At 41.5% G+C, this 26,494-nt stretch overlaps 1 protein-coding gene across 4 annotated transcripts in view; it reads left to right on the top strand.

The window, feature by feature from the left end:
- Window positions 1–26,494, top strand: part of dnah5 (dynein, axonemal, heavy chain 5) — an 85,395-nt gene that overhangs the window by 17,142 nt on the left and 41,759 nt on the right. For 2 of the 4 annotated variants that reach the window (XM_076738283.1, XM_076738284.1), the window contains 40 exons: window positions 199–344; window positions 1,066–1,243; window positions 1,513–1,767; window positions 1,982–2,178; window positions 2,268–2,361; window positions 3,072–3,214; window positions 3,398–3,474; window positions 3,564–3,688; window positions 3,897–4,132; window positions 4,407–4,625; window positions 4,892–4,954; window positions 5,246–5,484; window positions 6,982–7,129; window positions 7,317–7,409; window positions 8,149–8,348; window positions 8,535–8,688; window positions 8,943–9,106; window positions 9,227–9,383; window positions 9,699–9,911; window positions 10,055–10,279; window positions 11,327–11,499; window positions 13,237–13,307; window positions 13,581–13,688; window positions 13,878–14,065; window positions 14,668–14,862; window positions 15,105–15,239; window positions 15,478–15,585; window positions 16,164–16,317; window positions 16,572–16,718; window positions 18,103–18,344; window positions 19,397–19,573; window positions 19,922–20,126; window positions 20,299–20,441; window positions 21,635–21,769; window positions 22,133–22,255; window positions 22,501–22,714; window positions 22,973–23,196; window positions 24,170–24,368; window positions 24,483–24,655; window positions 24,919–25,049. In XM_076738283.1, coding sequence (XP_076594398.1) covers window positions 199–344; window positions 1,066–1,243; window positions 1,513–1,767; window positions 1,982–2,178; window positions 2,268–2,361; window positions 3,072–3,214; window positions 3,398–3,474; window positions 3,564–3,688; window positions 3,897–4,132; window positions 4,407–4,625; window positions 4,892–4,954; window positions 5,246–5,484; window positions 6,982–7,129; window positions 7,317–7,409; window positions 8,149–8,348; window positions 8,535–8,688; window positions 8,943–9,106; window positions 9,227–9,383; window positions 9,699–9,911; window positions 10,055–10,279; window positions 11,327–11,499; window positions 13,237–13,307; window positions 13,581–13,688; window positions 13,878–14,065; window positions 14,668–14,862; window positions 15,105–15,239; window positions 15,478–15,585; window positions 16,164–16,317; window positions 16,572–16,718; window positions 18,103–18,344; window positions 19,397–19,573; window positions 19,922–20,126; window positions 20,299–20,441; window positions 21,635–21,769; window positions 22,133–22,255; window positions 22,501–22,714; window positions 22,973–23,196; window positions 24,170–24,368; window positions 24,483–24,655; window positions 24,919–25,049 — 6,571 coding nt within the window. Of the gene's footprint in view, window positions 1–198; window positions 345–1,065; window positions 1,244–1,512; window positions 1,772–1,981; window positions 2,179–2,267; window positions 2,362–3,071; window positions 3,215–3,397; window positions 3,475–3,563; window positions 3,689–3,896; window positions 4,133–4,406; window positions 4,626–4,891; window positions 4,955–5,245; window positions 5,485–6,981; window positions 7,130–7,316; window positions 7,410–8,148; window positions 8,349–8,534; window positions 8,689–8,942; window positions 9,107–9,226; window positions 9,384–9,698; window positions 9,912–10,054; window positions 10,280–11,326; window positions 11,500–13,236; window positions 13,308–13,580; window positions 13,689–13,877; window positions 14,066–14,667; window positions 14,863–15,104; window positions 15,240–15,477; window positions 15,586–16,163; window positions 16,318–16,571; window positions 16,719–18,102; window positions 18,345–19,396; window positions 19,574–19,921; window positions 20,127–20,298; window positions 20,442–21,634; window positions 21,770–22,132; window positions 22,256–22,500; window positions 22,715–22,972; window positions 23,197–24,169; window positions 24,369–24,482; window positions 24,656–24,918; window positions 25,050–26,494 lie in introns of all 4 variants that reach the window. The other 2 variants (XM_076738286.1, XM_076738285.1) reach the window with 2 other exon arrangements.

Raw genomic sequence — 26,494 nt, forward strand, 5'->3', positions numbered from 1 at the left:
TTTGTGTGTGTGTTCTCACAAGTAACTCTCACATACAGTATGTATGCCCCCCCTCTCTGTGCTCCACTTCTTTTTATTTTTTTACTTGTAAATTTGCTGCCTCATCCACTTCTCTCTCCCCTTCCCTTCCTCCACTGCCTGCTATCTTATTTCCCTCCACGTCTGCTCTGTGTCCCTCTCTTTCTCTTATCTCTCCAGTTGACCTGGAGTTGTTGATGGACAGGGTGAATGACTTGGTGGAGTTTAGGATAGATGCAGTACTGCAGGAGATGAGCGGATCCACGCTGTGTGTTTTGCCTGAGGAGGAGCCGGTAACCTGTGAGGAGTTTGTTCAGACCACCAGGGTAAATAAATACAGTCTGTGTCAAACAAAATGACAGTTGTAGTCTGTAGTTGTAGTTTCACTAACTTCTAAGTTATGCAACCCCACCCGACCCTACCCCCCTTGCTATAATAGACAGATTACATCAAAGTGAAATTGCATGCGTAGGCACTTTAATACAGCTCACAAGTGCTTTTACAGTGTTTTCTTACAACATTTTGTACTCTCCAGTGGCGTTTATTTGATTATTAGTAATCAATTACATAGATGGTTATTTTTGTACACCGCGTATCGATTTATCCGCCCTACACTAAGGTTGTTGCTTATGTACTTCTTGTGACATTGCTTGTGGATGAGCACAATGTGTCTCATTGCCAGTCAAGGCTACCGGCCATCAATCATGATTTATTAGTGTGATGGAATAGCTGCTAAGTTATCACAACAAGGATGACTCATGGAGAGATGTCCAATACTGTGTAGAAATCACTGAGAGTAATTCAAGCAGACATGATAAGATTTTGTGCCCAGGTAACTGCATTTAGGTTCTGTAGAGTTGAATTAAAGTGTTTTGAAAAGAAATGACAAGTGTTCATGTAAATTTCACGTTTTTTATGCTGTGAATCCTTTACAAAGAATTTTTTTGTCCTTGACGGTGCCCTGGTGAAACCTTATAGCTAATGCTTTGCTGCAGTGCACTTATATGGCATGTTTAATATCCATGTCTAATATAAATATTTGTATAGGACCTGTGCATAAGACAAGCCCAGAGTCTCCACACTAAGAGCTCACTCGTGGAGGAGGCTGCTAATGAACTGATCAACATGCTGCTGGAGTTTGACCACAATCAGAGAGAGGAGGTGGAGAAGGTTGAGGAAGAAAGCTGCGCCGAGAGCAAGACTGTTGACCACATTGACAGTGAAGGTATGCTAATGTTTTCCTATTGAGATCAAATAGAATGGGATATGATGAGGTGCGATGGAACATCCTGGAAGAGATAAGGTTAATGTCAAATAGCACATCAGATCAGGTGCATGAAAGGATTGAAAGTGTCATAAGTATCATAACTGATAAGGCTGTATAATCTTATTAGTTTAATTGTCATTAATGTCTTTAAATATCATGTGCAAGACAGTCAGAAACTCATATACTGAGGGGGTCATTCTGTAAACGTGTCACGTCTTGCATCTCAGGTGAAGATGAGGGCCGCTCAGAGGACCGTCTCTTCTCCAGAAACACCTTGCTCCCTCCTGCCAGCGTTGGCCCTTCGTCTCCCTTGGTGAGGAGGAAGAAGAAGAGGGATCTGATGGAAGTGATGGAGGCAGAGGCCCAGGAGCTGCTCTCCTACTTCAACCACCGTAACGTGGACGCTTTGCTCAGATTGACACGTAACACCCTGGAGATGCTACGCAAGCGCATCCACGCCTCCTCACTGATGCATTTCTTGGGTGAGTCTTATGTAACCATTTTACTGCTCTCAGTACTTGGTCTTATCTTAATAAAAATATATATTTTACATAAAACCATTCTCCATATCAGCTAGATTGGTACCATAAAACCTGGCTTGTGAGGTTGATTGTTGGATATTTGGTCTACTAAAGATCATAAAATGTCAATCTTTGAATCACATTGTATCAGAGCTACTTTCCTCTCCCCCTGTAGCTGAGAGTGACTCACCCAGTCGTGGCAAAAGCAGCGGTCAGCAGGCAATCTTCAGAGTCAATGTAACACTCTCCATCCCTAACATCGCCATGGTACCAGCTCTGGAGGAGGTCCAACAGGCTCTAAACCGGGCTGTGGAGTGTGTGGTCAGTGTCAGCAAAGGAGTCAGCCAGTGGAGCAAAGAAAGGATTTCCAAGGTGTGTTTGGTCTGATGAAGGAAGTAATAATTTGTGACAAGTAATGGGTTTATGCTTCAATCCTTACATATTTGTTTTCCCTTTTGCAGAGAAAAATGAATGAAAGACGTATGGCAGCTCTGAAACAGGACAGTTCAGAGAGTGAGTCAGAGGATGGAGCAACAACATACAGGAGCCTGGCGGGTACGTGAGGACGTGAGACCTCACCTAACTATCTAACCTCAGCAGTTCAACAACTCCACAGTTTGCCTTCCTTGACTCCTTGATTTTATCCATATTGTTTCCAACATGCAGACCAGAACACTGATCATTAGCTAACGCACTGCAGTCACTTGATAATCAGATCTCATTTCACAGCTCAGCAGAGCAAAGCCTCATCTGACTAGGAGCAGATAGATACATGTTCACGGAAATGACATGAAAATGTCAGTGGCTATGGAAGGAAGAAATTTAGACAAAAGACATTTTAAAATCTCACCTAGATGGAGCTGCCCTTTCAGTCGCATTGCACCCTGGCTAACATGGAGGTAATGTTGCGAAACTGATGATGATAAAGTTGCAGGGTGATTGATTTGGTGAAAGGAACACAGACTTGGAGTTGAAAAGTTAGATATGAACATATTCTATACACATGTTCTATACTACAGTGGTAATGATTTTAGGAAACACATAATGTTTAAAGCATCCACTGACTGGAGAAATGTATTGACAGGGTTGACAACAGCAAAAGTTGATTTTATATTTGAAGAATCATTTCCCACCGTCCACTCTTGTAGCTGCAAGAATAAACTAGTAGTACTACAATATCATCAGAAATGAAGAATTCCAAGCAAACACCAAGCGGTTCATAATGTTCAGATCCATCCTGGTCACCCAAACTCTGTACTTTTCAGATGGCAGCACCTCAGACATCTCAGCATCTGTCATCCAGGCTATCCCATTCCAAGCAAGAAACTACTACAAAAGTGTATCTGAGAACAAGGAGATAGTCAAGCTAGTGTCTGTTCTCAGCACCTCCATCAGCTCCACCAAAAAGGTACACGCCCACCGTCCACTGTAAATGGACAAAGTCTGTAAACTGTAAATTTCAGTATCTGTATTTTAATTTCCGTGACCTCCCTTAAGGAGAAATTACATTATCATCTTATCCACAATCTTAATGTTACATTTTTAATGCCCCCAAATTTCTAATGTGTCTCCTCTTTTATATATTGAGCAGGAAGTGATGACTGCTCTAGACCGTTTTAGCCGCTACCATCACATCTGGAGAAAGGACCGTGAAGACACCATGCGGAAGTATGATAAAGTAAATGACTGATATACATATCTGAGTGCGAGTCCACTGACAGCTAATGTTTTTTTTTTTTTTTTTTTTTTTTTTACAGATTCATCCAGGGCAGTCCTTTGCTGTCAGAGTTTGAGAGCCGGATTCTTTTCTATCGAGATCTGGAGCTGGAAATAAACGCTGAACCAGAGTACATCACAGTAGGAGCTTTGGCCCTATTCACAGGTTAGATGAAGTTGCTGGAACTGTTATGAGCTCTCTTTGGTACTTGTATCATCATTACTTGCTTGCTTTGATAAAACACAGCACTTTGAAAATGTGCTCATTACCAACAAGGGATCTAAACAAAGCGTGACACCAACATGAAATACATTAGACTTTTAGCCAATCCATCACTGATCTCTGCATGCTCACATGTTTGTCTTTGTACCAGCGGACCTGAAGATGTCCCTCACTGCTGAAACCAAGAACTGGATGGTGGACTACGGACTGTACTGTAACAGGAAATATCGCTCAGAGATGGAGCAGATCTTTGCTTTTGTTGATGAGGCAGGAAAGAAACTGAATCGTCAGATCAAAGACCTGGATGACATTCGCATTGCCATGGCATCTCTCAAGGAGATCAGAGAGCACCAGATATCTACTGATTTTCAAGTTGGTCCCATAGAGGTAAAGTACTGCGTTAGGTCTTTAATACCACATACACACACAGTGGGGATGGGGGTGGATGTTTTTAGTAGTGTAGATGAGAGCATTTTTGCTAATCTTTTCATGTATATGAACATAATTTGGGTATAATGTTTAAAAAGGACTTAGGTTTAGTCCTGTATCAGACGCTCAGTGGCATTGCAGAAGACAAGTCCTTCAAACTCTTGCATGTTTTATGTAAATGTATGGTTAATGACCAAAATGATGATGATGGCATCCTTTTTGTACCTCACAGGAGTCCTATGCCATGCTTCATAAATATGAGTTGTCGGTGGCAAAAGAGGAGGCCGATAAGGTGGATACGCTGCGTTATAGCTGGGAGAAGCTGCTGTCACGGAGCACAGAGGTACAGAACGAGCTGGTGGCTTTGCAGCCCAATTTCAGAGGAGAGCTTGTCAGCAATGTGGAGACCTTCCTGGAAGACTGCCAACACTTTTATCAGGATTATGAGAAGGTAAAGGAAACAAGAGACAGAAGATGCAAGAAACAAGCGCACACTCAAAGGCTTCAAATGGCTTCTCTTCAAGCCATTTATTTTGAGTACAACACATCATTTACATGGCTTGTTAATTAGCCATGTCTCCTCACGTTTCCCTTGCATCACTGCTCGTGTCTTCAGGGGGAGAGACTAAGATGCAAGGAAAGGACACAAGTGAAGGAAATGTGAATGCATTTAAGGGGATTGGGATGAACCCACTGACTTTTTCCTCTCTGCTTCAGGATGGCCCCATGGTGGTGGGGCTGGCTCCTCAGGATGCCAGTGATAGACTCATCATGTTCCAGGTTGGTTACTGACAGTCTGAGCTGGGCGTAATAATTAAGTTATTATTTAGTCTGTCAGTCATTGTATTTATAATTTGGGTCTGGAAATTGGCCTGATTTTTTTTTTTTTTCCATTTTCTTTTTCATTCATTGCAAATTATTTTTTGCACTGTGTAACATTTATACATGGAGAATTGCATATATTCAAATGTACAATGGCTGAAAAACAGTATAATAGATAATGTTAGATTATTTACATTTTTAATACTGTAGTTATGTTTGCAGATTTATTTCCTTTCTTATCCTCTTTAGAATCGATTTGACAACCTCTTCAGGAAGTACGTCACTTACACTGGTGGCGAGGAGCTGTTTGGACTTCCTGTTACCCAGCATCCCCAGCTGTTGGAGATTAGGAAGCAGCTGACTCTGCTGCAGAAGTTGTATGGCCTTTACAACAATGTCATCGAAACAGTCAATGGTTACTATGATATCCTCTGGGCTGACATCCACATCGAGAAGATAAATAATGAGCTACTGGACTTTCAGACAAGGTTTATTTCCTGTGACATTCATCTTATTACTACGTTTAAATACTCTCTTTGTAGTTTTAGACCTCTAGTGGAGCTTTTGTTCTGTGAGCAGGTCCCTGTTTTGTTTGTCTCATGTATGTGCGCAGACGTGAGTGATGATACAAAGTCACACTGTTCTACTGATCAGCATGTTTTGGTAACACAGCAACATACTGCATTACATTATCAAAGACAGGGAAGAAGTAAAGCAAGAAGGAAATGCACTCGCCATGTTTGTTAGACCTCAAGGATACACACACCGTGATTACAAAGTTCTGTTTGTTTACAAGAGAACTCTATAGGACACCTTGAAGTAAATTCAAGTGATCAGTATTGAACCGTTTTAACCGAAGTTGTGCTGACCTTTGCTCAGCTGGAAGTGGAAGTGACAGTGAGACACTTCCAGGAAGTATAATGCACCTCCTACTGAACTCTAACAAACCAAACTAGACTGAACAGAATGCAGCCGTAAAGGTGTTTTACGGTTTGCACTAAAAAGGTGGCTTTTGCACATAGTAATCAGAACATCATGTTGCCACAGGAATGAGTGTTCATCAAATGTGCCCACAATCATATAAAGAAAAACTAGAAGAGTGCAATCAGAATCTACATCCTCCACCAGGTGGGTCTGGGGGCATGTGGGTGAAGCAGTTGCAGCCCCTACCATCCAGTTAGGAGGGATGAGGAGTCAGCAGTCAGTGACGAGTAAGCAGTCGGTAAAACTCAAAGCACCCCGAGAGGTCGTTGAGCAAACAGCCATAAATGTGCACACAAAAAAATATGCTGATGGATCCAGTAGTAGACGAGATTAGCTGCAGACAGATACACACATGGACACGCCCACACAAACACACGACCAAATGCGTGATCCCCTCCAGGCTTATGGCTGGAGGAGATACAATCAGAACAAAGGAAAATGAAAGGAGGAAAAATGAAGTGATTTTCATTAGTCTGTCTTTCTCTTCAGCATGGCCCCTTTCCTGGCTTAGTACAAAGTCCTTCCCCTGGAATTATCTCATAAAATGTTTTTCATTAAGCCCTGCATGAATGCTCAGAAGGATTTCAATTTCACCATTTCTGTCCACATTTATCTTTGTATTCTGTCCTCTACAAGGATTTATTGTGCATTTGTTGGAGGGAAATTGAAGAGGAGAGAGGCTCAGATAATACAAGTTAAAGGCATTTCATCTGGAGGAGAAAGTGGTCTCCACTTTTGTGTTCTCTTGACAGTATGAGGCTCGTTGAAGGTTGTTAGCAGTTACAAGGGGAGTATGTGCTGCCATAGCAGTTGAAGAAGCCAGGACAGAAATGTTGTCTATCAATGTTAGAAGTGTTGCTTCGGGCTGGGTACACCGTGCAAAAGTGCTGGTGCGTGTGTGTCTCAACAGGACGTGCACGTGCACCTCTTGGACTTAATTCTCGTTTGGAAGACACGTATTCGCTTTGAGTTTGTTGACTATTTTATCCTTTAACAACCAGGTGTCGAAAGCTGCCCCGTGCCCTGAAAGAGTGGCAGGCTTTCCTGGACCTGAAGAAAACAATTGATGAATTCAGTGAGTGCTGCCCCCTGCTGGAACTCATGACTAACAAGGCTATGATGACTCGCCACTGGAAGAGAATTACTGAGGTCAGTTGAACAAGGCCACCGACATACCGCTGCAGTTACCAGTTATTTCCACTAAAGAGTGACTCATCATCAACATCTACTGTAATAATGATAATAATGATAATATATGTAAGAAAAGCTGCTGTCCTGACATTTGGTATGAATAGACGTTCTCATTTGCACACTGTCTACCTGGTTTTGTGCCAAGGTGACCGGGCATACCTTTGAGGTGGAATCTGATACATTCAAGCTACGCAACATTATGGAGGCTCCTCTGCTGAAGTATAAAGAGGAGATTGAGGTAAGAATGAATCGTAGGCTCCCCTACTACATATCCCATTCAATGTTGACTCTAATGCAATATGTACTAATTTAAAAATATTCTTAAATGTTTTAAATGATTCATTTTTTTTTATTTATTTTATGTCATGCATGAGTTTAACATGTGGTGCAATAGAGTTGCAATATGCCTTAATATCGTTCTTCCAGTGCATTAATCTTGACACCAAATAGATGTGTTTAAGCCGAAGCATAATTTTCATACAGGACATTAAATCAGCTGTCGAGCACAGTAATTAAGATGCTAAAAATCAGCCGATGTCTATGAAAAGCTTGTTTGTATTTTTTATTTATTTTGTCAAAATATTTGGAGCTTCACAACATTTTGGATGACAGTGGTGATGATGTAAATGAAAAGGTTTTTAGTGATATTGATAATGCTAATTGATACTAATGATGATTACATTGATAAAAGGTTTGTTTGTAGTTGTCCTGCCTTTAATCCCACAGTAACCATTTTTTCTTCCTAATGTATTTAGTGCTGTCATGGCTGAGAAAAACAACAAAAGTTTGAACCCAGAAGCACGACTCACAGGCAGACAGGTTAAGATAAAAAGCAGTATATGGAACAGTGCAGATAACAGAATGAAAGCTAGGAGCTGGCTAAAGTCGTGACAACATGACTCATGTACTAATATCCCGGTGGGGATAATTAAAATTTTTACTTCTTTTGCCACTGCACTGAACACATTCTTGTGCAGGATATCTGTATCAGTGCAGTGAAAGAGCGGGATATTGAGCAGAAGCTGAAGCAGGTGATCGCTGAGTGGGACAACAAGACCTTTACGTTTGCCAACTTTAAGACCCGTGGAGAACTGCTCCTGAGAGGAGACAGCACATCAGAGATCATTGCCAGCATGGAGGACAGCCTGATGATTTTGGGGTCTCTTATGAGCAACAGGTATGTCAGTGCTGATCCTGATTACATCATCAGTATTAGGATTTTTATGAGGGCCATAAACTGCATCAGAGCTTTTTCTGCGGGGGAATTTATTTGACTGTGTTGTCGACTTCACAGCAACTAAGCAAGCTGTCCCTGTGTGTGGTTTAATTTCTGGTTTACATGCTGATGGAACTCGTTTCCCAGGTACAACACCCCATTTAAAGCCCAGATTCAGAAGTGGGTTCAGAATCTTTCCAACACCACTGATATCATAGAAAACTGGATGACGGTCCAGAACCTCTGGATCTACCTGGAGGCTGTGTTTGTGGGTGGAGACATCGCTAAACAGCTGCCAAAGGTAGATTACATCACAGTGAATTCATCATATTTGACCCTCTAATCTCAATGGATACTTGGACTGTTTTCAGTTGAATATATGTCAAAAAGGATTAGCAAATGCTCACATTCTGTTTTATGTATATTTTACACAGCGCCCCAACTTTTTTAGAATTCAAAACAACCAAATAGATTTTTTTGCATTGCAACTTGGCAAAACAAAGAAGTAATACAATCTCTGATAATCACATGAATCATCGGCTCAACCTTTTTTAGGAAGCAAAGCGTTTCTCAAACATCGACAAATCATGGGTGAAGATCATGATGCGGGCTCATGAGATGCCCAATGTAGTACAGTCATGTGTGGGAGATGAGACAATGGGGCAGCTGCTTCCTCACCTCCTCGAACAGCTGGAGATCTGCCAGAAGTCACTTACAGGGTGAGTACAAAGGGCCAAAATCCTGATTAATCTATACCTCAAAACAATATGAAGGTTTGAAGGGTGAGTATTGCAGGTAACTTTCTAAAACTTTTTTTTTATTATCATGCTGTCCAACAGCTATTTGGAGAAGAAGCGTCTGCTGTTTCCTCGTTTCTTCTTTGTCTCTGACCCTGCCCTGCTGGAGATCTTGGGCCAGGCCTCTGACTCCCACACCATCCAGGCCCACCTCCTCAACGTCTTCGACAACATCAAATGTGTCCGCTTCCACGACAAGGTGCATTTTTCATGGAGCCCCCTGTTTTTATTGTTTGTGGTACACAGTTGGCGTTCTGACAGGTCAGGGTAACAGAACAATGGCGTCTTTCAAACCCTCTGACAAGACATTTTTACGGGAACTGAAGTTCTAAAACAAATGATTGTTACAGAGTGAATAAAATTGAACAAAGGCTGTACAGATGAATTGACTTATCAGAATTGGTGCAGAAGAGGAGAATATATACATTCGTATAACAGCATATTCTTTTCCAATTTCACACATGAAAAAGAAAAATCTGTGATTGTAATCTATGAAATGTGTCATGGTTCGCAGGTGTATGACCGTATTCTGGCTGTATCATCACGAGAAGGGGAGACTGTGGAGCTGGAGCGGCCCGTCACAGCAGAGGGGAATGTAGAGGTCTGGCTCAATGCTTTGCTGAGGGAATCCCAGAGGTCCTTGCACCTGGTGATCCGACAGGCTGCCCTGACCATCCAGGACTCTGGCTTCCAGCTCATCGACTTCCTCAACTCCTTCCCTGCTCAGGTACATCGTAGTTGGATTCAAAGAACTATTCCCATAGTATTTAAAAAATGGATAGTATTAATCTCTTGATTTAAATGTCTCAGTACATTTGACCTTCACACACACAGTGATGCACTTACCAAATATACTTGTCCTCGATCCAGGTGGGCTTGCTAGGTATTCAGATGATATGGACAAGGGATGCTGAGGAGGCTCTGACCAATGCCCGATATGATCGGCGCATTATGGCCAAAACCAACCAGCTGTTCCTGGATCTGCTCAACACACTGATTGACATGACTACAAGAGACCTGGGGACTGTGGAGAGGACCAAGTACGAGACCCTCATCACCATCCATGTCCACCAGAGGGACATATTTGATGACCTGGTGAGTGTGTTCATCATTTAGTACAGTTGAACCTCCTCTATGATGGCTTAGTAAATTGAAGTATCTTTCACCATACAAACATGCCCTTTACAATTTCTGTTCAAGGATATTATCAGAATCTCCTGCTCAAGAAAGCCATCCTCTATTTAGATACCCTCGGTCTGGGTTGTTAAAAGAAAAAGATTCAATTCTGTCTGACAAAAGTCTTCAAAGCATTTCTATCGGCAGCCAAGTGATATTTAGACCTAGAGAAAGAGCTGTCTTTGAAGTCTCCCCTCCAAGCACAGTAAATTGCCCAGCTGGCCTCCAAGGTGAATAGTACAGGTGTGAAGTGACTTTATTTGGCCACGTTTGTTTTTTGTTTTTTTTTAATCATTATTATTTCATCCCCTCATACCTGTATTCATTTATTCTCCTCCCGTTTTCCCTCCCTTGTCCTGTCCATTTCTTGAAACATCTTCTGCTGTCCTCTTCACCTCACTTCCCTCTTCCTATAATATCTCCTGACCATTGCCCTTCTTTTGTCCCCTCCTCTTTTCTGTCCTTAAACATTTTTTCTCTGCCTATTTCACCTCTCAATTTACCACCATCCTCATTCTGCTGCCTCTTTTCACTGTACTTTACTCATTTTCTCCTTGAGTCTTTTTTTTTTTGCCATCCTTCTGCCCTCGCCTTTATCTTCTTTGCATCTAATTTCCATCTCATGGCCTCTCACCTCTTTTCTTTCATCTTCCCCTTATCTGCCTCTCTCCCTTTTTCCACCTTAATATAACCTTTCTGTCAACTTATCCCCCTCATACATCCTTCCCTTACACCCCTCCTTCCCCCTTTGTCCTGCTTTAATGTCTCACCTCACATCATCTCCTAAATGCTGCCCCTCAATTTCCTATTCTTCACTTGCCATCTTGCCTTCTCTCTCCCCCATCTCTCCATCCTTTCATCTTGCTCCCCTTCTCTTTCCCCCTGCCTCTCCTCTCTCCCTCGCTCTTCTGTTCTCTTCTCTTTGTCCCTCCTTCTCACTCTCATCCTTGCCCTTTCTCCCTCCAGTGCCGGCTCCATGTCAAAAGCCCCAACGACTTTGAGTGGCTGAAGCAGTGCCGTTTCTACTTCAATGAGGACTCAGACAAGATGATCATCAACATCACAGACGTGGGTTTTGTCTACCAAAATGAATTCTTGGGCTGCACCGAAAGGCTCGTCATTACGCCGTTGACTGACAGGTAGAGGGCCATCCATGACGGCACACACACACATATGCAACGTCAGAAAGGTGACATTGGTATTTGGCATGGCATTGGTGTGGATGCTTTATCGTGATTCTAATTGTTGCAATGAAGGCCTTCAGTATGCTTCACACACAGTGCTTGTCAGATGGTCCAACAGCTTCTGCAACTTCTCCCCACACACCTTTCTGATGGTGGAATCAGGGGGCTTTCAGAAACACACAGCCTTGACAATCACGTCCCCTTTACATAGAGATTGGCCAGTTGTGGAGGAATGAAAGAGGGCAGTGTTTGAATTTTTCTATACACACAACTACATCCATCATTTTTTCTGTGCACAAGTCTTACATCAAGAATTCCTGCAAGGACAGACTGTCCAAAAGTATGACTTTCTTTAAATGTGGCAACTTTCAGTAACTGCAAACACGGAGCACAATGTCCTCATCAGTAATTTAGGCACCGTCACCCAGTCGTCTGGACTGTTAGTCACAGGTGCACCTCACTTCCAAAACACTCATCATTAACAAGGAAAGCATTTGAAGGTTTAGGTTTATAATCTTGAGAAACACAACACCGTTTGTATTGCACAGTTTGAGCAAGGACAAGCCAACCTGGAAATAATTGCACACTCACAGAAAATGTTACCATAGTTTGTAGCTAAGTCAGCAATTCTATACTGTTCTCTTTAGAGAGAAATAGCAACAGCAAAGTATTTTATGAAAGTGCTCAAGATATGTTTGTACTGATAACTGTTTTCTCTGTGATGCAGTGGAAATGTTCATTATAGCATGAATCTACATTTAATGTGTTACCGTCTCTGTGGCTGACTAATGGCTGGACTTGGGGCGAAGAGAGAGCAGTGGAATTGGGAAGAGAAGAAATTGGAGAGGAGGAGTTGGCCTCCTCTTGCACATTGGTCGCTGTGCAAGAGGACAGAGGATATGACAGACAGAGAGAGAGCAAGATGATTAGACAGAGGGAGGTAGACAGAAGTCCACCAACAGCCAGTGTCAGACTAACAGACACGCAGAGAGACATAATAGACAAGACAGAGAGAAAAAAGATGAGAGACAAGGAGAAAGAAATGAGAGGAGACAGCAGCAGGGAGGGAGCTACCAGCAGACATCAGACAGCAGCACTCCAAAGAAGTGGCCCGCTGTCCTTATGGCCGAAGGCGCCAAGACAGCCCTGATTTTCGCACTGCCTTCTTTCCCTGTCTGAAATACTATCTGATTCCGTCTCTTCCGTTAGAGTCTGCTGTGCTGCTTTCCTTTCTGTCACTCCCTGTGTTTACTCTTCCTCCTTCACATTGTCTGTCCTTCGTCCTCCTCTCTGCCAGTGAAGGGACAATGAGTTTAGGAGATTCTTCATAATAGCAGTGTTCTGATTTCTCTTCTCTAAAGGACATAATATTGGTTGCAAGTGATGTTTCACAATGATTTTTAGAGACCAGTAATGCAATGAAGATGGCCAGCCAGAGGGCCTGGGTCAGTTCCCAGTGTCAGTCGTCCTCTCTTTAGAAGTGTCCTTGGGCAAGAAACTGAATCCCCACCAGCTTCAGCATTGTCTAGTTGTGCATGACCTCCAACCTCCCTGTAGAGAATCATATCATATTAGTTTAACTGTTTGATAAATTGAATGCGATGGAAAATTAAAACTGCTTTGTGAGGAAGCCAATTCTTGACCTTATTATGCCTTTGAAATGCAACTGTCTTCCTGTCTGTGTTTGGCCAGGTGCTACATCACCCTAGCCCAGGCTCTAGGTATGAGTATGGGTGGAGCCCCTGCTGGTCCAGCAGGAACAGGTAAGTCTGACACCTGAGAGCATTACCTGTGGAAGGATGTATCTATGAAATAGTGCTTTTATCCAATTAGGAACATGGGATAGGGAGAAAACATGGCATTGACTGCAGCTCTTTATCCGTGGTATTGTGCCTTGTTATATTACAGCAGTGATTCCTAAATTAACTTGAAATGGTTGTGAAACAGTAATTTATGTACATTTTTTTCTGAATTATGTAGCAAAAATTGTTGCAGCTCATTTTGTGGTGTGGCAAATCTGCCTTTTTTTTGATTAGGTAAGACAGAGACCACAAAAGACATGGGCCGCTGTCTGGGAAAGTATGTTGTGGTTTTCAACTGTTCTGACCAGATGGATTTCAGAGGTTTAGGAAGAATATTCAAAGGTAAGAGCTGCAAGTTGGTACTATTATGTTATTGCAAATGAAGTGGCACCAGAAATAGTGAAGGGTCAAAGGGATTTGGGATGGCAGATACAGTTTTTTTTGATAAATCCTAAGTAGACATACTGGGTATATTGGGTATATTATCATTGCAACAAAGTGACAATATACTTGCATGCGTCTGATTTCCAGGACTGGCTCAGTCTGGTTCATGGGGCTGTTTTGACGAGTTCAACCGCATTGACCTCCCAGTTTTATCAGTGGCAGCCCAGCAGATCGCCATAGTTCTCACCTGCAAGAAGGAACGTCGCAAGAATTTTATGTTCACTGACGGAGACAATGTGGATATGAGCCCCGAGTTTGGCATCTTCCTTACCATGGTCAGTGACAGTGCCATTATTTCAAAATTTAGGTAGAATACAACACTGTATATGAAGACCAGATCTATAGTTTGTTAAGGGGATATTCATTGTGACTCATAGTCCATTCAAAATGCTTTATGATGACACATATAAATACACATAATGCTTTCTGATGCACTGTATCAACAGTCTGAAACATTGTTGATGTGATTTATAATGAATTACAACTTCAAGTGTCTTAGGGATGCTCTTAACTAGTTATAAGCATGAGGTTGACTGATGGGGCTTATAACACATTATGACTACTTATACTTACCAACACACACATCAGCAATCAGCTGTAGTAAGGACTAATAGTGTCCTTAAATGGTCCATGTTGTACTGTAATTTATCCTCGTATGTAAAGTCAAGAACATATTGATGCATCTATAATAATGCGTGCTTTGTCATAACCTGTTAACCTGTAAATATGTTAATCAGCCTGCCGCATAAGAGACTCTCTGTCTCTTATGCGGTCCTGTTTATATGATGTATCATTTTTTGAAGAACAGTATAATCTGAGATCTATATGTTTTATGTAATACTCTCCTGTTGTCCCTTTTCTTTTCCTGTATGATCAGAACCCAGGTTATGCAGGTCGCCAGGAGCTTCCTGAGAACCTGAAGATCAACTTCCGCTCTGTGGCCATGATGGTTCCTGACCGCCAAATCATCATCAGGGTTAAACTGGCCAGTTGTGGGTTCATAGACAACATGGAGCTGGCCCGCAAGTTCTTCACTCTTTACAAGCTGTGTGAGGAGCAACTTTCCAAGCAGGTAAAAATATTGATGAGATGAGCAGAAAATGTGGCAGCTATTACACTTTAGACTTCGCTAACCTCTCACCACCTGTCTCACGTCTTTTTCATATATACAATATTTAAAGTACTTAATTTTTGAAATACTTGGAAATGGTTGTTACAGAGATTTAAAACAGTAGGTGAATAAATAAAGAGCTGGTTTTACAGAGCTGTCAGACAGATCACTATGAATCTAAAAAGCTCTTTGTCATTGTTCAGGTTCACTATGACTTTGGCCTGCGCAACATCCTGTCAGTGCTGCGAACACTGGGAGCAGCCAAGCGAGCCAACCCCAGTGACACGGAGTCCACCATCGTTATGAGGGTCCTCAGAGACATGAACTTATCGAAACTGGTTGGTCTAGAATACAATATAAAACAATACAGCTAGAGAGAATAGATAGATTGATAAATATAAAAGTCAGTCAAAGATATAGCAAAAAAGAGTCAATGATGGATCCACTTTTGATTACAAAGGAAATAATCACCACACACAGACCAGAATATCAACCATATTTAAGAAACTCATCCTCAGCTCTTCTGTTTGGGTTTTTGCTCTCTTGTGTCTCTTTGTACGCGTGTGTGTTTGTTAGATCGATGAGGATGAGCCGCTCTTCCTGAGCTTGATTGACGACCTCTTCCCAGGCATTCAACTTGATAAAGCAGGCTACCCCGAACTAGAGACTGCCATCGACAATCAGGTAGGCGGGCCTGAGGGATGAGTTTGTCTGTGTCTGCGAAGGAGGGTGAAGTGGCAGAGAAAAACAGTAAGACGGAAGGATGAGGGAACAGAGAGCGAGAGAGAGTGAAGAGGGACAGAGGAAAAAGTAAGCAGAGGGCAAGAGAGAGAGATGAAGAGGCTGAGTGAAATCGGGCAAAAGACTAATGGACTGTGTGACTGCTGTATCTTTCATGTCACTCTTAAACGTCTCATGATATAACACCCAAAGGGATACAAATGGTGTCATTTGCAATTTGTCAAGGACCTAACCTAAGTAACTGTGGCAAACACAGTGTAGAGAAAGTATGAGATACAGTAGAGTGTGGGGTCTTTAAATCATAGCGTTATGGTGTGTGCATGTCTTTGGTGCATAATGTGCCTTCATCTATGCAGTACAGCATGCGGGTCACTGTATCTCTGCATGTGTCTTCTTTAAATGTGTGTGAGCCTGTGTGTGATTCTGTCAATGCAGTATAAAATACTGCCATAACATAATATGCTTACTATGGTAAATATAAGAAAACAGCACATGGGTATACTATAATTGTGCTCCCTCAGGTTGAAGACGCAGGTCTGATTAGCCACCCTCCCTGGAAGCTGAAGGTCATCCAGCTGTTTGAGACACAGAGGGTCCGGCATGGCATGATGGCCCTGGGGCCCAGTGGGGCCGGAAAGACGACTTGTATACACACACTGATGAGGGCTATGACAGGTAGGGTTTTGTGCATGTTTTGGCATGGATGTTCAGGAAAAGACGCACAAATTTGCGATAACTTGGCTGATGTTGAAGCTTTTTGTCTATGCGTGAGAGAGACAAAGACAGACGGAGTGAGAATCATCTTTTCTCCCTTTAAACTTCAAGTGACACCTCACAAATCAGGACGTTCTTCTTTGTGTGCATATTTTAGTCAGTTACTTACCGTGCTTACCGTACAAATGCCTCTGTCATCGTCTTCCTTCCCTCAGAGTGTGGTCAGCCTCACAAAGAGATGCGCATGAACCCCAAAGCCATCACAGCACCTCAGATGTTTGGTCGACTAGATGTGGCCACAAATGACTGGACTGATGGCATCTTCTCCACACTGTGGAGGAAAACACTGAGAGCAAAGAAAGGTCGGAAAAGTTGCTTACTTAACAACTGCTTCACAGGTGGAGGCGAGATGAGCTGACATTAATACAATTTAAACTATAAGTGATTATAAATTAGTATTTGTAATACTGTGTTCTCATTTGTGTAAATGCCATCACGTTTTGTGTAAATTAGAGAGCTTTTAATCTTTCTAAACATTAGGCGAGCACCGTAATTTTACTAGCTGACAGCTGATATTGAAAAATAATGCTTATTAGGCGTGCTTTTGGATTAACCTTAATATCTTCAAATACCACAAGGGTGGTCTAATAACTGTTTGATTGGCAAATAAGGGAACATGGTGTCATAACAGCTTCCTCTCTTCTGTTAGAAGAAGACAGAAAACATGACAGGGATCCCTGCTGAGGAAAGAAAGTATTCCTCAAGTGATTCATTAGTATTACTGATAATCAGGCTTTCTTTCTTCTTTGGGAAAACTACATAGTGTATAACTGTATTGTAGGGAAGTTTAAATATCTTGGGACATCCTTGCAGCCACAGTTCAAAGCAGATCCAACAGCTGTTTCATCTTTCTACACAGTCCTAATCCTACACACTTCATTAAACATGTGTGCATTGGTATGAATATACATTATGTGTGTTTGCTTTTATGTTTCAAAATATGCATCTGATGCATTCAGTACATGCTCTCATGCCGTATGTTTGTCGGTTGCCTTTGTGCAGCCGCCTGCTGTTCATACTGTTCACTTGTGGGACTTGTTGCTTTGAGCAGATAGGGATCCGCTGTTGAGAAGTAAATGATGTGGAGTTGTGACAGGGCTCCTGAGAGAAGCACTCCACAAGCGAAAGAAATGGCTCATGAAAAGAGGCCGTACCTATATCGTGATTCAACAGATGCAGCAACAGCTTCCCGAGCCTGATCCATTTTAACAACATCTGTGTAGAACTGTGGCTGATGGCTCATGTGCATGAAATCACCCATATTGTAAAGTGGGAGTCCTGTGGTTTAAAACCAGATAGGTTAGCATTAAACATGAGCATCAGACCCAATGAGCATATGGAGTCTTACATATATATTGTACGATTTTTCCTGACAGCCAAACTAGACTGTCATGTGTTTGTCTCTGGATCTTAGTTTTTCTGTTATTCTTCCCATATCTTGGTGTTTTATAGTCATATTTTGATTATTTTCTTACTTCAGAAGAAGTACATTTAAATTTATTGCAGAACCAGACCGGCAAGGTGCCATTTTGATTTCCCTACTACACAGACACAGCAGTGTGGTGCCACCTTTTCTATGCACCTTTTCATCCTGCTGACGAGTAAATTATTTGTAAAAGCATTAGGTCAAGTGTCATATTCTATTCATATCCATGTAACATACAAAAACACTGTTTTCTATCTCAGGAGAGAACATCTGGATTGTCCTTGATGGACCAGTTGATGCCATCTGGATTGAGAACCTAAACTCAGTTTTGGATGACAACAGAACCCTTACACTGGCGAATGGAGACCGCATACCCATGGCCCCTAACTGTAAAGTGGTTTTTGAGCCACATAACATCGACAATGCCTCTCCAGCCACCGTCTCACGCAATGGCATGGTGTTCATGAGCTCTTCCGTGCTCAGCTGGAGCCCTATTATGGAGGTGAATCGACTACATGGATATGTATTTTGTTTCCCTACACAAATGTGCGGTTTTTATGGTATACAACAGTATGTTCCTGTTAAATAACATCTAGATCAGTTGTTCCCAAAGTGCCTTGAGGATGGGCCAACATCTATCATGTTGTGTTAATTTATTGTTTTTTAAATAACCACATTAAGAACTCTGCAGTATTTACAGTAATGATGTATTGTGTTACACTTTCAAACGTATCAAAACAGAAGAAATAAGCAATACATGTCAAAACCACTGTATTAAAAAGTCTTAATAAGTCACGGCTGCCAGTTATCCAAGTAAGATAGCATCCGTTTTTCAAGAGCTCAACAGTCAGAAAAATAGCATCTGTCAGAGCAAGTGATGGAAAGATTTGACAGTGTGATCTGAGCTCCGTGAAATGCTGACACAACTAAAACCTGAACACAGTCTGACTGAATCTGAGCTGACCAACAAAACCAGAATCAGACAGAACACGACTATATAAAAGCAAGACAAGAAACTGCCTGTCAGTGGAGTCACATCTGCAGGTTGTGTCCTTCCTCCCACACATGTCTGATTGTTTTGTTTGTCCTTGCACACCTTAAATGTAAGATTTTTTAATTTTGAAGAAAATGAAAGAATTATATTTGACATGTTGAACTGTAATTGTTTATTTTAAGTATTTATCTTGAAATCTACAGAGCACCTGTTGGCTTTTATTCTGAGTGATTGAGGATGAGCCTATATAATGTGTTGTATAACCTAATTAATTAACTAATTAATTTAACTGATAACGTCTGTGTACATACAGTATTTATGCATGTTACAGACTCTATAACCCTCTCTATAATATTAAGAGTTGGGTGGCTAAGGGGTGCCACAACATAAAATTTCCTCTGAAGTGGTGCCATGGTCTAAAAAGTTTGGGAACCACTGATCTAGATAATTATACAGTGAGTTCCATGGCTAAATATCTTAATTACTAATCGAATCAATCGATTAATTAATTTACCTAATTGAATCTTAACTAATTGAGATGATGTGGTTGTTGTTCTCAGGGCTGGTTGAAGAAACGCTCCCCTCAGGAAGCAGAGGTACTGAGGGAACTCTTCTCCTCCTCTTTCTCTGAGCTCTACCGCTTCAGTGTGCAGTCACTAGAGTTCAAGATGGACATGCTAGAGGCCTTTGTCATCATGCAGTGCATCAACATGCTGCAGGGACTCATACCACCAAAGGTAAGGTTACAGCTGTTCTGAATTCCCATCCCTGGGACAGACAGCCACTTTGCATAATTAGGGAATAAAATCATCAGCAATAAATTTGTTTTGTTTTTCTATCATAATCCCCTTTAAGGTCATTGGGATGGAACCATCACTACAATCGCAGTAGTAATAATTAGTCAATGTAAGCCCCAATGCTTTAATAATTTAGCTTCATTTTAGATGAGAGAATTGTTTTGTATTTTTTTTGTCTGTTTTTAACCAATAAACCCTGTTAAAAAGTTAGAAATATGCTCCCCTCCTCTTTTTTGAGTCTGCTTGTTAGAACAAAGCCCTTGATCTAAAGTAGGTGTAACTCTACAGGAGCAGTGTGGTGAGTTACCCAGAGAGCACTTGGAGCGGCTGTATGTCTTTTCCCTAATGTGGAGCACTGGAGCCTTACTTGAGCTGGACGACCGGAGAAAAATGGAGACCTGGCTCAGAGGGAACGACCATATGTGTCTAAACTTGCCAAATATTCCTGTTGACAGTGAGGACACCATGTTTGACTACCATGTCACAGCAGATGGTATGCATGCATTGATTAACAGATGTTATTACCTGCAGATTAGATACCAGGGAACATCAAAGCTGCTCTATGACAAGCAGAAGCATTAGGCCTCATGTCACTGTCATATTTTGTACTTACCTCTGCACCACAATTTATCTTTTTGATGCGTGCTCATTTATTCGTCTTCCAGGACGGTGGGTCCACTGGAGCACCAGAGTGGAGGAGTATGTTTATCCATCTGAATTCACCCCAGAGTACAGCTCCATCTTGGTCCCCAATGTGGACAATGTTAGAACAGACTTCTTAATTCAGACCATCGCCAAGCAGGGCAAGGTGAGGTTTGCTGAAAATAAACGTTGTGGATGGTTTTTATCCACTAAAACGTTGACTCATGTTTCCAGTGACATATGACCTAAAAGGGAGTTGTGAACGGAAACATTTAGTTTGTACACATCCCTCTTTGTAGTATCTTTAAGGTTTTCGATAAGGGTTTTAGAGAGGGCGACGCCCTTTTAATCAATTCTCTATTCAGTGTATAATGCTTCATTTATTCCTGGATACAGCTGAGTGAGTAGACACATACATGCACACGCTTCAGATCAATAACACGGCAGCATGGCTGGACGCAGCACGACTCTTCTAAAAGACCAGATTAAAAGTACTGTGGTCGATACTCTACTTAAAAGCCCATCAAATGCTTCACCATGTGGCATTCATCATTGCGCCTCTGTGCATATTTGTGTGTATGCATGTTGAGAGCCATTCAGACTCATAATGCCAGGAGGGGAGAGTGGGAAGCTGCTGCATGTCGGCGTGCTTGTGTGAGATCATTTACTTTCATTCATGTATTAAAGCTCCTTCAATTCCATTTATTTTTACTGATTATATATAATATATTTTGATTTTCCAGAGGCTGGTGGATCTAAATTGTGAACAAAAATACACAGAAAACACTGTCACACAGCCCATGCAGCTCTTGCAGCATTGTTTGTTGTTTGTTTTACCAATAACCATTTGTTCAGGTGATTACATGCTCCCACCTCCGAACTGTGGTCTTCAATTGAATCCCCACACATTATAATGACCGTATGATTGCATTTGTCAGCTCTTTCATCTTCCTTGCTGGCATTTGAACTTGTAGCTGTGTAATAGGCTAATCTATTGTTTTTGCGAATGGATCTACGTATCAAAAAAAACAATCTCGCTTCTCATAATGAATAATTAACAGTAATTACTAATCAGTGATCAATATATTGAGGCAGTGAAATAAATTGTTACTTCAGGCCATCTTAAAGAAGCATAATAGGACTGACAGTTGTCTCTTTCTTTTCATATTTCCCTCTGTCTCACCTGCTTTCTTGAAGTGTTTCAAGCTCCACTGAATAATTAACTGTCATTTCAGGTTACTATTCATTACTCGCACTGACATATCACACTGCGTGTAACTTACAGTTTCTGTGCATATACTGTAGATTTTCTGGTACATGAAACATTACCCAGATGAAAATAATTATGCATTTCCGTAGGCTGTTTTGCTGATTGGGGAACAAGGAACAGCCAAGACTGTTATCATCAAGGGCTACATGTCAAAGTATGATCCTGAGAGCCACATGGGCAAGAGCCTCAACTTCTCGTCTGCCACCACACCGCTCATGTTCCAGGTACAGCCCGTTTGCTCTCCTCCTAATTGTTTTAGGTTGAATAGCTTGCTGTTTCATTCCCTGCAGTTCCCTCTGAAAGTGGATGCTCTACAGCTGTGTTAACTTGTCCTGGGTTATCATGAACTTGTGAAGTAATATTGATTGATGTCTGGTCTGATTAATCATGTGCAGGCTTGAGGAAGGACCACTGTCTTTTCCCTGTGCATGGCTGAGCTGCCGATGGATCAAGCTGTTACCATGGATTATGTCTCAGTGGATCTAACTGTATCTGTCCTTTGCCTTTCTCGCTCCCTCCCTTGTTGCTGTCTCTTTCATCACCATATGTATTATCTTTTTCCTTTGTTCCCCTTTTTTCTGTTTTAGAGGACAGTAGAGAGCTATGTGGATAAGAGGATGGGGACAACTTATGGACCCCCTGCTGGGAAGAAAATGTCCATTTTTATCGATGATATCAACATGCCTGTCATCAACGAATGGGGAGATCAGGTTTGGGATACTTTCAAAATTAATTAAGTGAAATACTAAAAATGTAGTTCAATGATCTTCCTCAATTAATCACAGTTTTTTAGTGCTTTTGTACTGGAATCGCATGAAAGGTAATTCATTTTAGGTCTAATTTATAAGATTTTAGACAACTTAATTGAAATAAATGATACAAGTAGATGAACTGATGATGTCAACAAAGACAAACGCAAACATGAACTAATAACAAATAAACCCCTCCTTCATAGGTGACAAATGAGATTGTCAGGCAGCTGATGGAGCAAAATGGATTCTTCAATCTGGAGAAACCGGGAGAGTTCACCAATATTGTGGATGTCCAGTTTCTGGCAGCTATGATCCATCCAGGAGGAGGCCGTAATGACATCCCACAGAGACTGAAAAGGCAGTTCTCCATCTTTAATTGTACCCTGCCCTCCAATGCTTCCATTGACAAGATATTTGGTCAGTAAAAGTGTGCAGTTGAATCATTATGATGTATCTATTGAATCAAAACATTTGATTTATATTAAGACATGTGTTATCAGCACTGATATTAATGATACCACACTGCCAGTTTGCTAAAATAATGCTAATAATAAAGAACACTAATAGTAAATTGATACATTTTGACTCAGAGTTAAATTTCATGACCCACACAGTTTGCTGTGTCTTTCCCATCTTCAATTTAACAACTCCCCCACCATCCACCCTGTTACATAGGTGTGATTGGTGTGGGCCATTTCTGTGCACGTCGCGGTTTTGTCAGTGAGGTTCAGAACATCGTACCTCGCTTGGTGTCTCTGACCCGCCGCCTCTGGCAGCTGACCAAAGTCAAGATGCTTCCAACTCCAGCCAAGTTCCACTACATCTTCAACCTGAGGGATCTGTCCAGGATCTGGCAAGGCATGCTCAATACCAACGCTGAGGTGGTCGACTCTGTCCAGGTGAGAAGATCTAAGTGTGTTTTGAAAATGTAGTTTGAATGAGACTTCAGTCCCAAATAGCATCACTAAAGTATCAAAAATAATTAAACGTTCAACTGACGAACACAATAAATAAGCCTAAATGAGTCTCTCACTGTGCCATCAATGCAAATGCAAAAAAGTATTGTATAACAAATACACTTAACACATGCTAGCCTTACTTCAAATGCACGCTACTGCATGTAAACGCAGGTCGATAACATAGTGTAAAGTTGTGTAGTGTAGTGTGATGCAACTGTATCATAGTAGAGGAGAGACCCTGACAAAGAATGATCAAAAGCCCCACTTGTTCTGCAGAGCGACTGTATGACTACATGATACATTGAGATATATGTACAGTATTGGAGTGTGTTGGCAGGGAAGACTAGAAAATTCTAGCATTGCAAGCTCAGTTCTTGCTGAGGTGGCCAACTCCCTGTTGGTTTGTGGGTTCACTGAATAATTGAATACAATGAAATATATCTTCTACCTCAGGCTGCTCAGAGTCTAGGCAAATATGCTCAACATCCCCGCTGAGGCTGCCAACTCAACTCGGAAGGCTTAGACTACGCCAGGCAAAACTAATATACTCAGACAGAATAATGTAACAGAATGCAAAAATATAGAAAATAAGTTTTGTTTCATGCTGTATGTGCAGAATTTCTACGATCAATACGTACAATCAATGTCCAAATGTATTTCACCAAAAGCAAATGAGCCAGTGTATCTCTGCTCAGAGCTTTTCTTTGCTCATGTGAAAGCTCTTTGCGGAGTCGTGAAGCTCATACAATGATTCAGTGAAAAGACAAAAACAGTTCTTCCCAATCAGTGCTATTTGCCCTGTTATATGCAATAGAGCTGAATTAGCTAATCCATTAGCAACACTCACCTGTCCTGCTGGCTTGTACTGGTGGACTTGAATGACAGCAATAATTAAATAAACCGTAATTTCCAGGTGCTGCTGGCACTGTGGAAGCACGAGTGCAAACGAGTGGTAGCTGACAGATTTACCATGCCTGAGGACGTTGAGTGGTTTGACCAGGCTTTGGCAAAACTGGTAGAGGAGGAGCTCGGCGAGGAGCACAGGAACATAGTGGACTACGGGCTAGACAGATACTTTGTGGACTTTCTACGAGATGCACCTGAGGCTACAGGTACCAATCAATCTCAAAGACACAGCACTGGAACGTTTCAACAGTGTTCTTGTGCTGATTTAACTTTGCTAATGTGTTGTGATCATTTCAATGTGAACTGTTCTTTCCTCACAGGGGAAGAGCCAGAAGATTCAGACTTCGATTTGCCCAAGGTGTACGAGCCTATGGAGTCGTTTGAGAGTTTAAAGGACCGTCTGAACATGTTCCTGAGCCATTACAATGAAAGCATCAGGGGTACAGGCATGGACATGGTCTTCTTTCAGGATGCTATGATTCACCTGGTCAAGGTACTCTAAAGTTTAGCCAAACTACTGGGATTAAAATAAAGAAATAGTGATATTAGAAAGACAGCTTTCAAGCCCAAAATATTTTCCAGGTTGTTCTTTAGTACAGCTTAATTCATGGAAATGCTTGCATGCTTGCTTCCTTGCATTAACAAAATCTGCCTCGCTTGTTTTTTCCCCATCCCATCTTTTTCCTACTTGTCGCACACACACACAATCCTGTATTTACCCAAGTTTTGTGTGTACGTGTGGTTTTGTTTGTGTAGGTGTCGAGGATCATCCGGACACCTGGAGGTAATGCTTTATTGGTGGGTGTTGGGGGCTCAGGCAAACAGAGCCTGACCAGACTGGCCTCATTCATCGCTGGGTACAAGATCTTCCAGATAACTCTCACACGGTAATGCTTACATACAACACACACACACAGCAGTCATTCCTTATCCATACACTCTAACCGTAGCCATAATTTCGACCTGTCTGATCTCGATTATAACCTGATGATAATATCAAATACAGTTTTCAGCTCATTGTGTTCTGGAAATGTGTTTAGTCAAAGATCATCATTTACAATCATGGTTTATTGAATATTGATTGTATCTACAACATACACTGTATTTGCAAAAAATTCTTGAGTAGATGTTTCCTGACTAAACTATAAGCTCAGACTTTGCAAAGCTAATGGTAAGGCTGTCACGTATCACAGTAATACAAGTATCCTGTAACATACAATACCATCCATTTCCTATTCACATTATGCATTAGGAACTAGCTAGCTTGCAAGCTCAGTATGATTCCTTTTTGAATTAAAACCCTGGTTCCCAAAGAGTTGTGACACTGTATAAAACATAAATAAAAACAGAATGCATGCATTTCCAAATGACCTTTGTTTACAAAGAACAGTTTGAAGAAGTGTTCCTGAGCCCATGTGGTAATGTCCTTCATGCAATCATGTGTTCACAAAGTGGCGAACCATAGAAATCACCGTAGAAAGCAAAACAGATCCACCCTTTAAAACCAGTATGGTGCTTTTGATTTCTTATCTACAGAGTTTAAATATTCTGCTCTGACATTTGAGAAAGATTCATCATTCATCTTTCAGGAGCAGCAATCAGAATTAATTAATCGCCGGGACGGAATACGTTGTGAAAGAAATGGAATCTGATTGGTATTTATTGTATAATACGTTTGCAGCTTTGGCCCCTCGTCTCATCTGTGAAACGATATCATTGTCTCCTGTGAGACTTGTTTTTCGTGCAGGTGATTCATCAGAAGAAGAAAAAGTCCCCCTGTCAGTTTTCTCTGCTTGTTTTGTCCTCCGCTTTCCCTGACTCATTGTTCTGTGTCTCACGCTGGCCTTTCTCTGGCTCTCCCAACCTGTCAAATGTTTTCCTCCCTCAGTCCCCATGAGCATTTGTCGCTGTCATATTTCCCGACTACTCTGTGCGTAACAGATTTTAGTGTCTGGTATTAATATGAATGAGCCTTGTGTTTCTCCTCTTGCTTTCTTCACTGCACTCTCTGGAGAACAGGCACCTTGATTTGTTTTATTCTTTCTTCTTTATCTTCTCTTTCCACACAGACAGCTGCCTTTTACATGCTCATCCAGTACAGTTATGTCTCTCTCTCTTCTCATACAAACTCAGTTTGACTCTGCAACCAAAACTTTCCCATTGCCTTCATGTAAACTACCTCTTTAAACTCTGCCACCCTTACTCTGTTACTATGTTGCTCGATTTCTTTTATGCATTCAGTTCCTCACCCATGTTTTTATGCGATTAATTCCACCCATTAATCTTTCACTTTCACACACTCTTATTTCTCATCTCACTTTCAAGTTCACCC

Source organism: Chaetodon auriga, chromosome 8 (assembly GCF_051107435.1).
Source record: "Chaetodon auriga isolate fChaAug3 chromosome 8, fChaAug3.hap1, whole genome shotgun sequence".
Lineage (NCBI taxonomy): Eukaryota > Metazoa > Chordata > Actinopteri > Chaetodontiformes > Chaetodontidae > Chaetodon > Chaetodon auriga.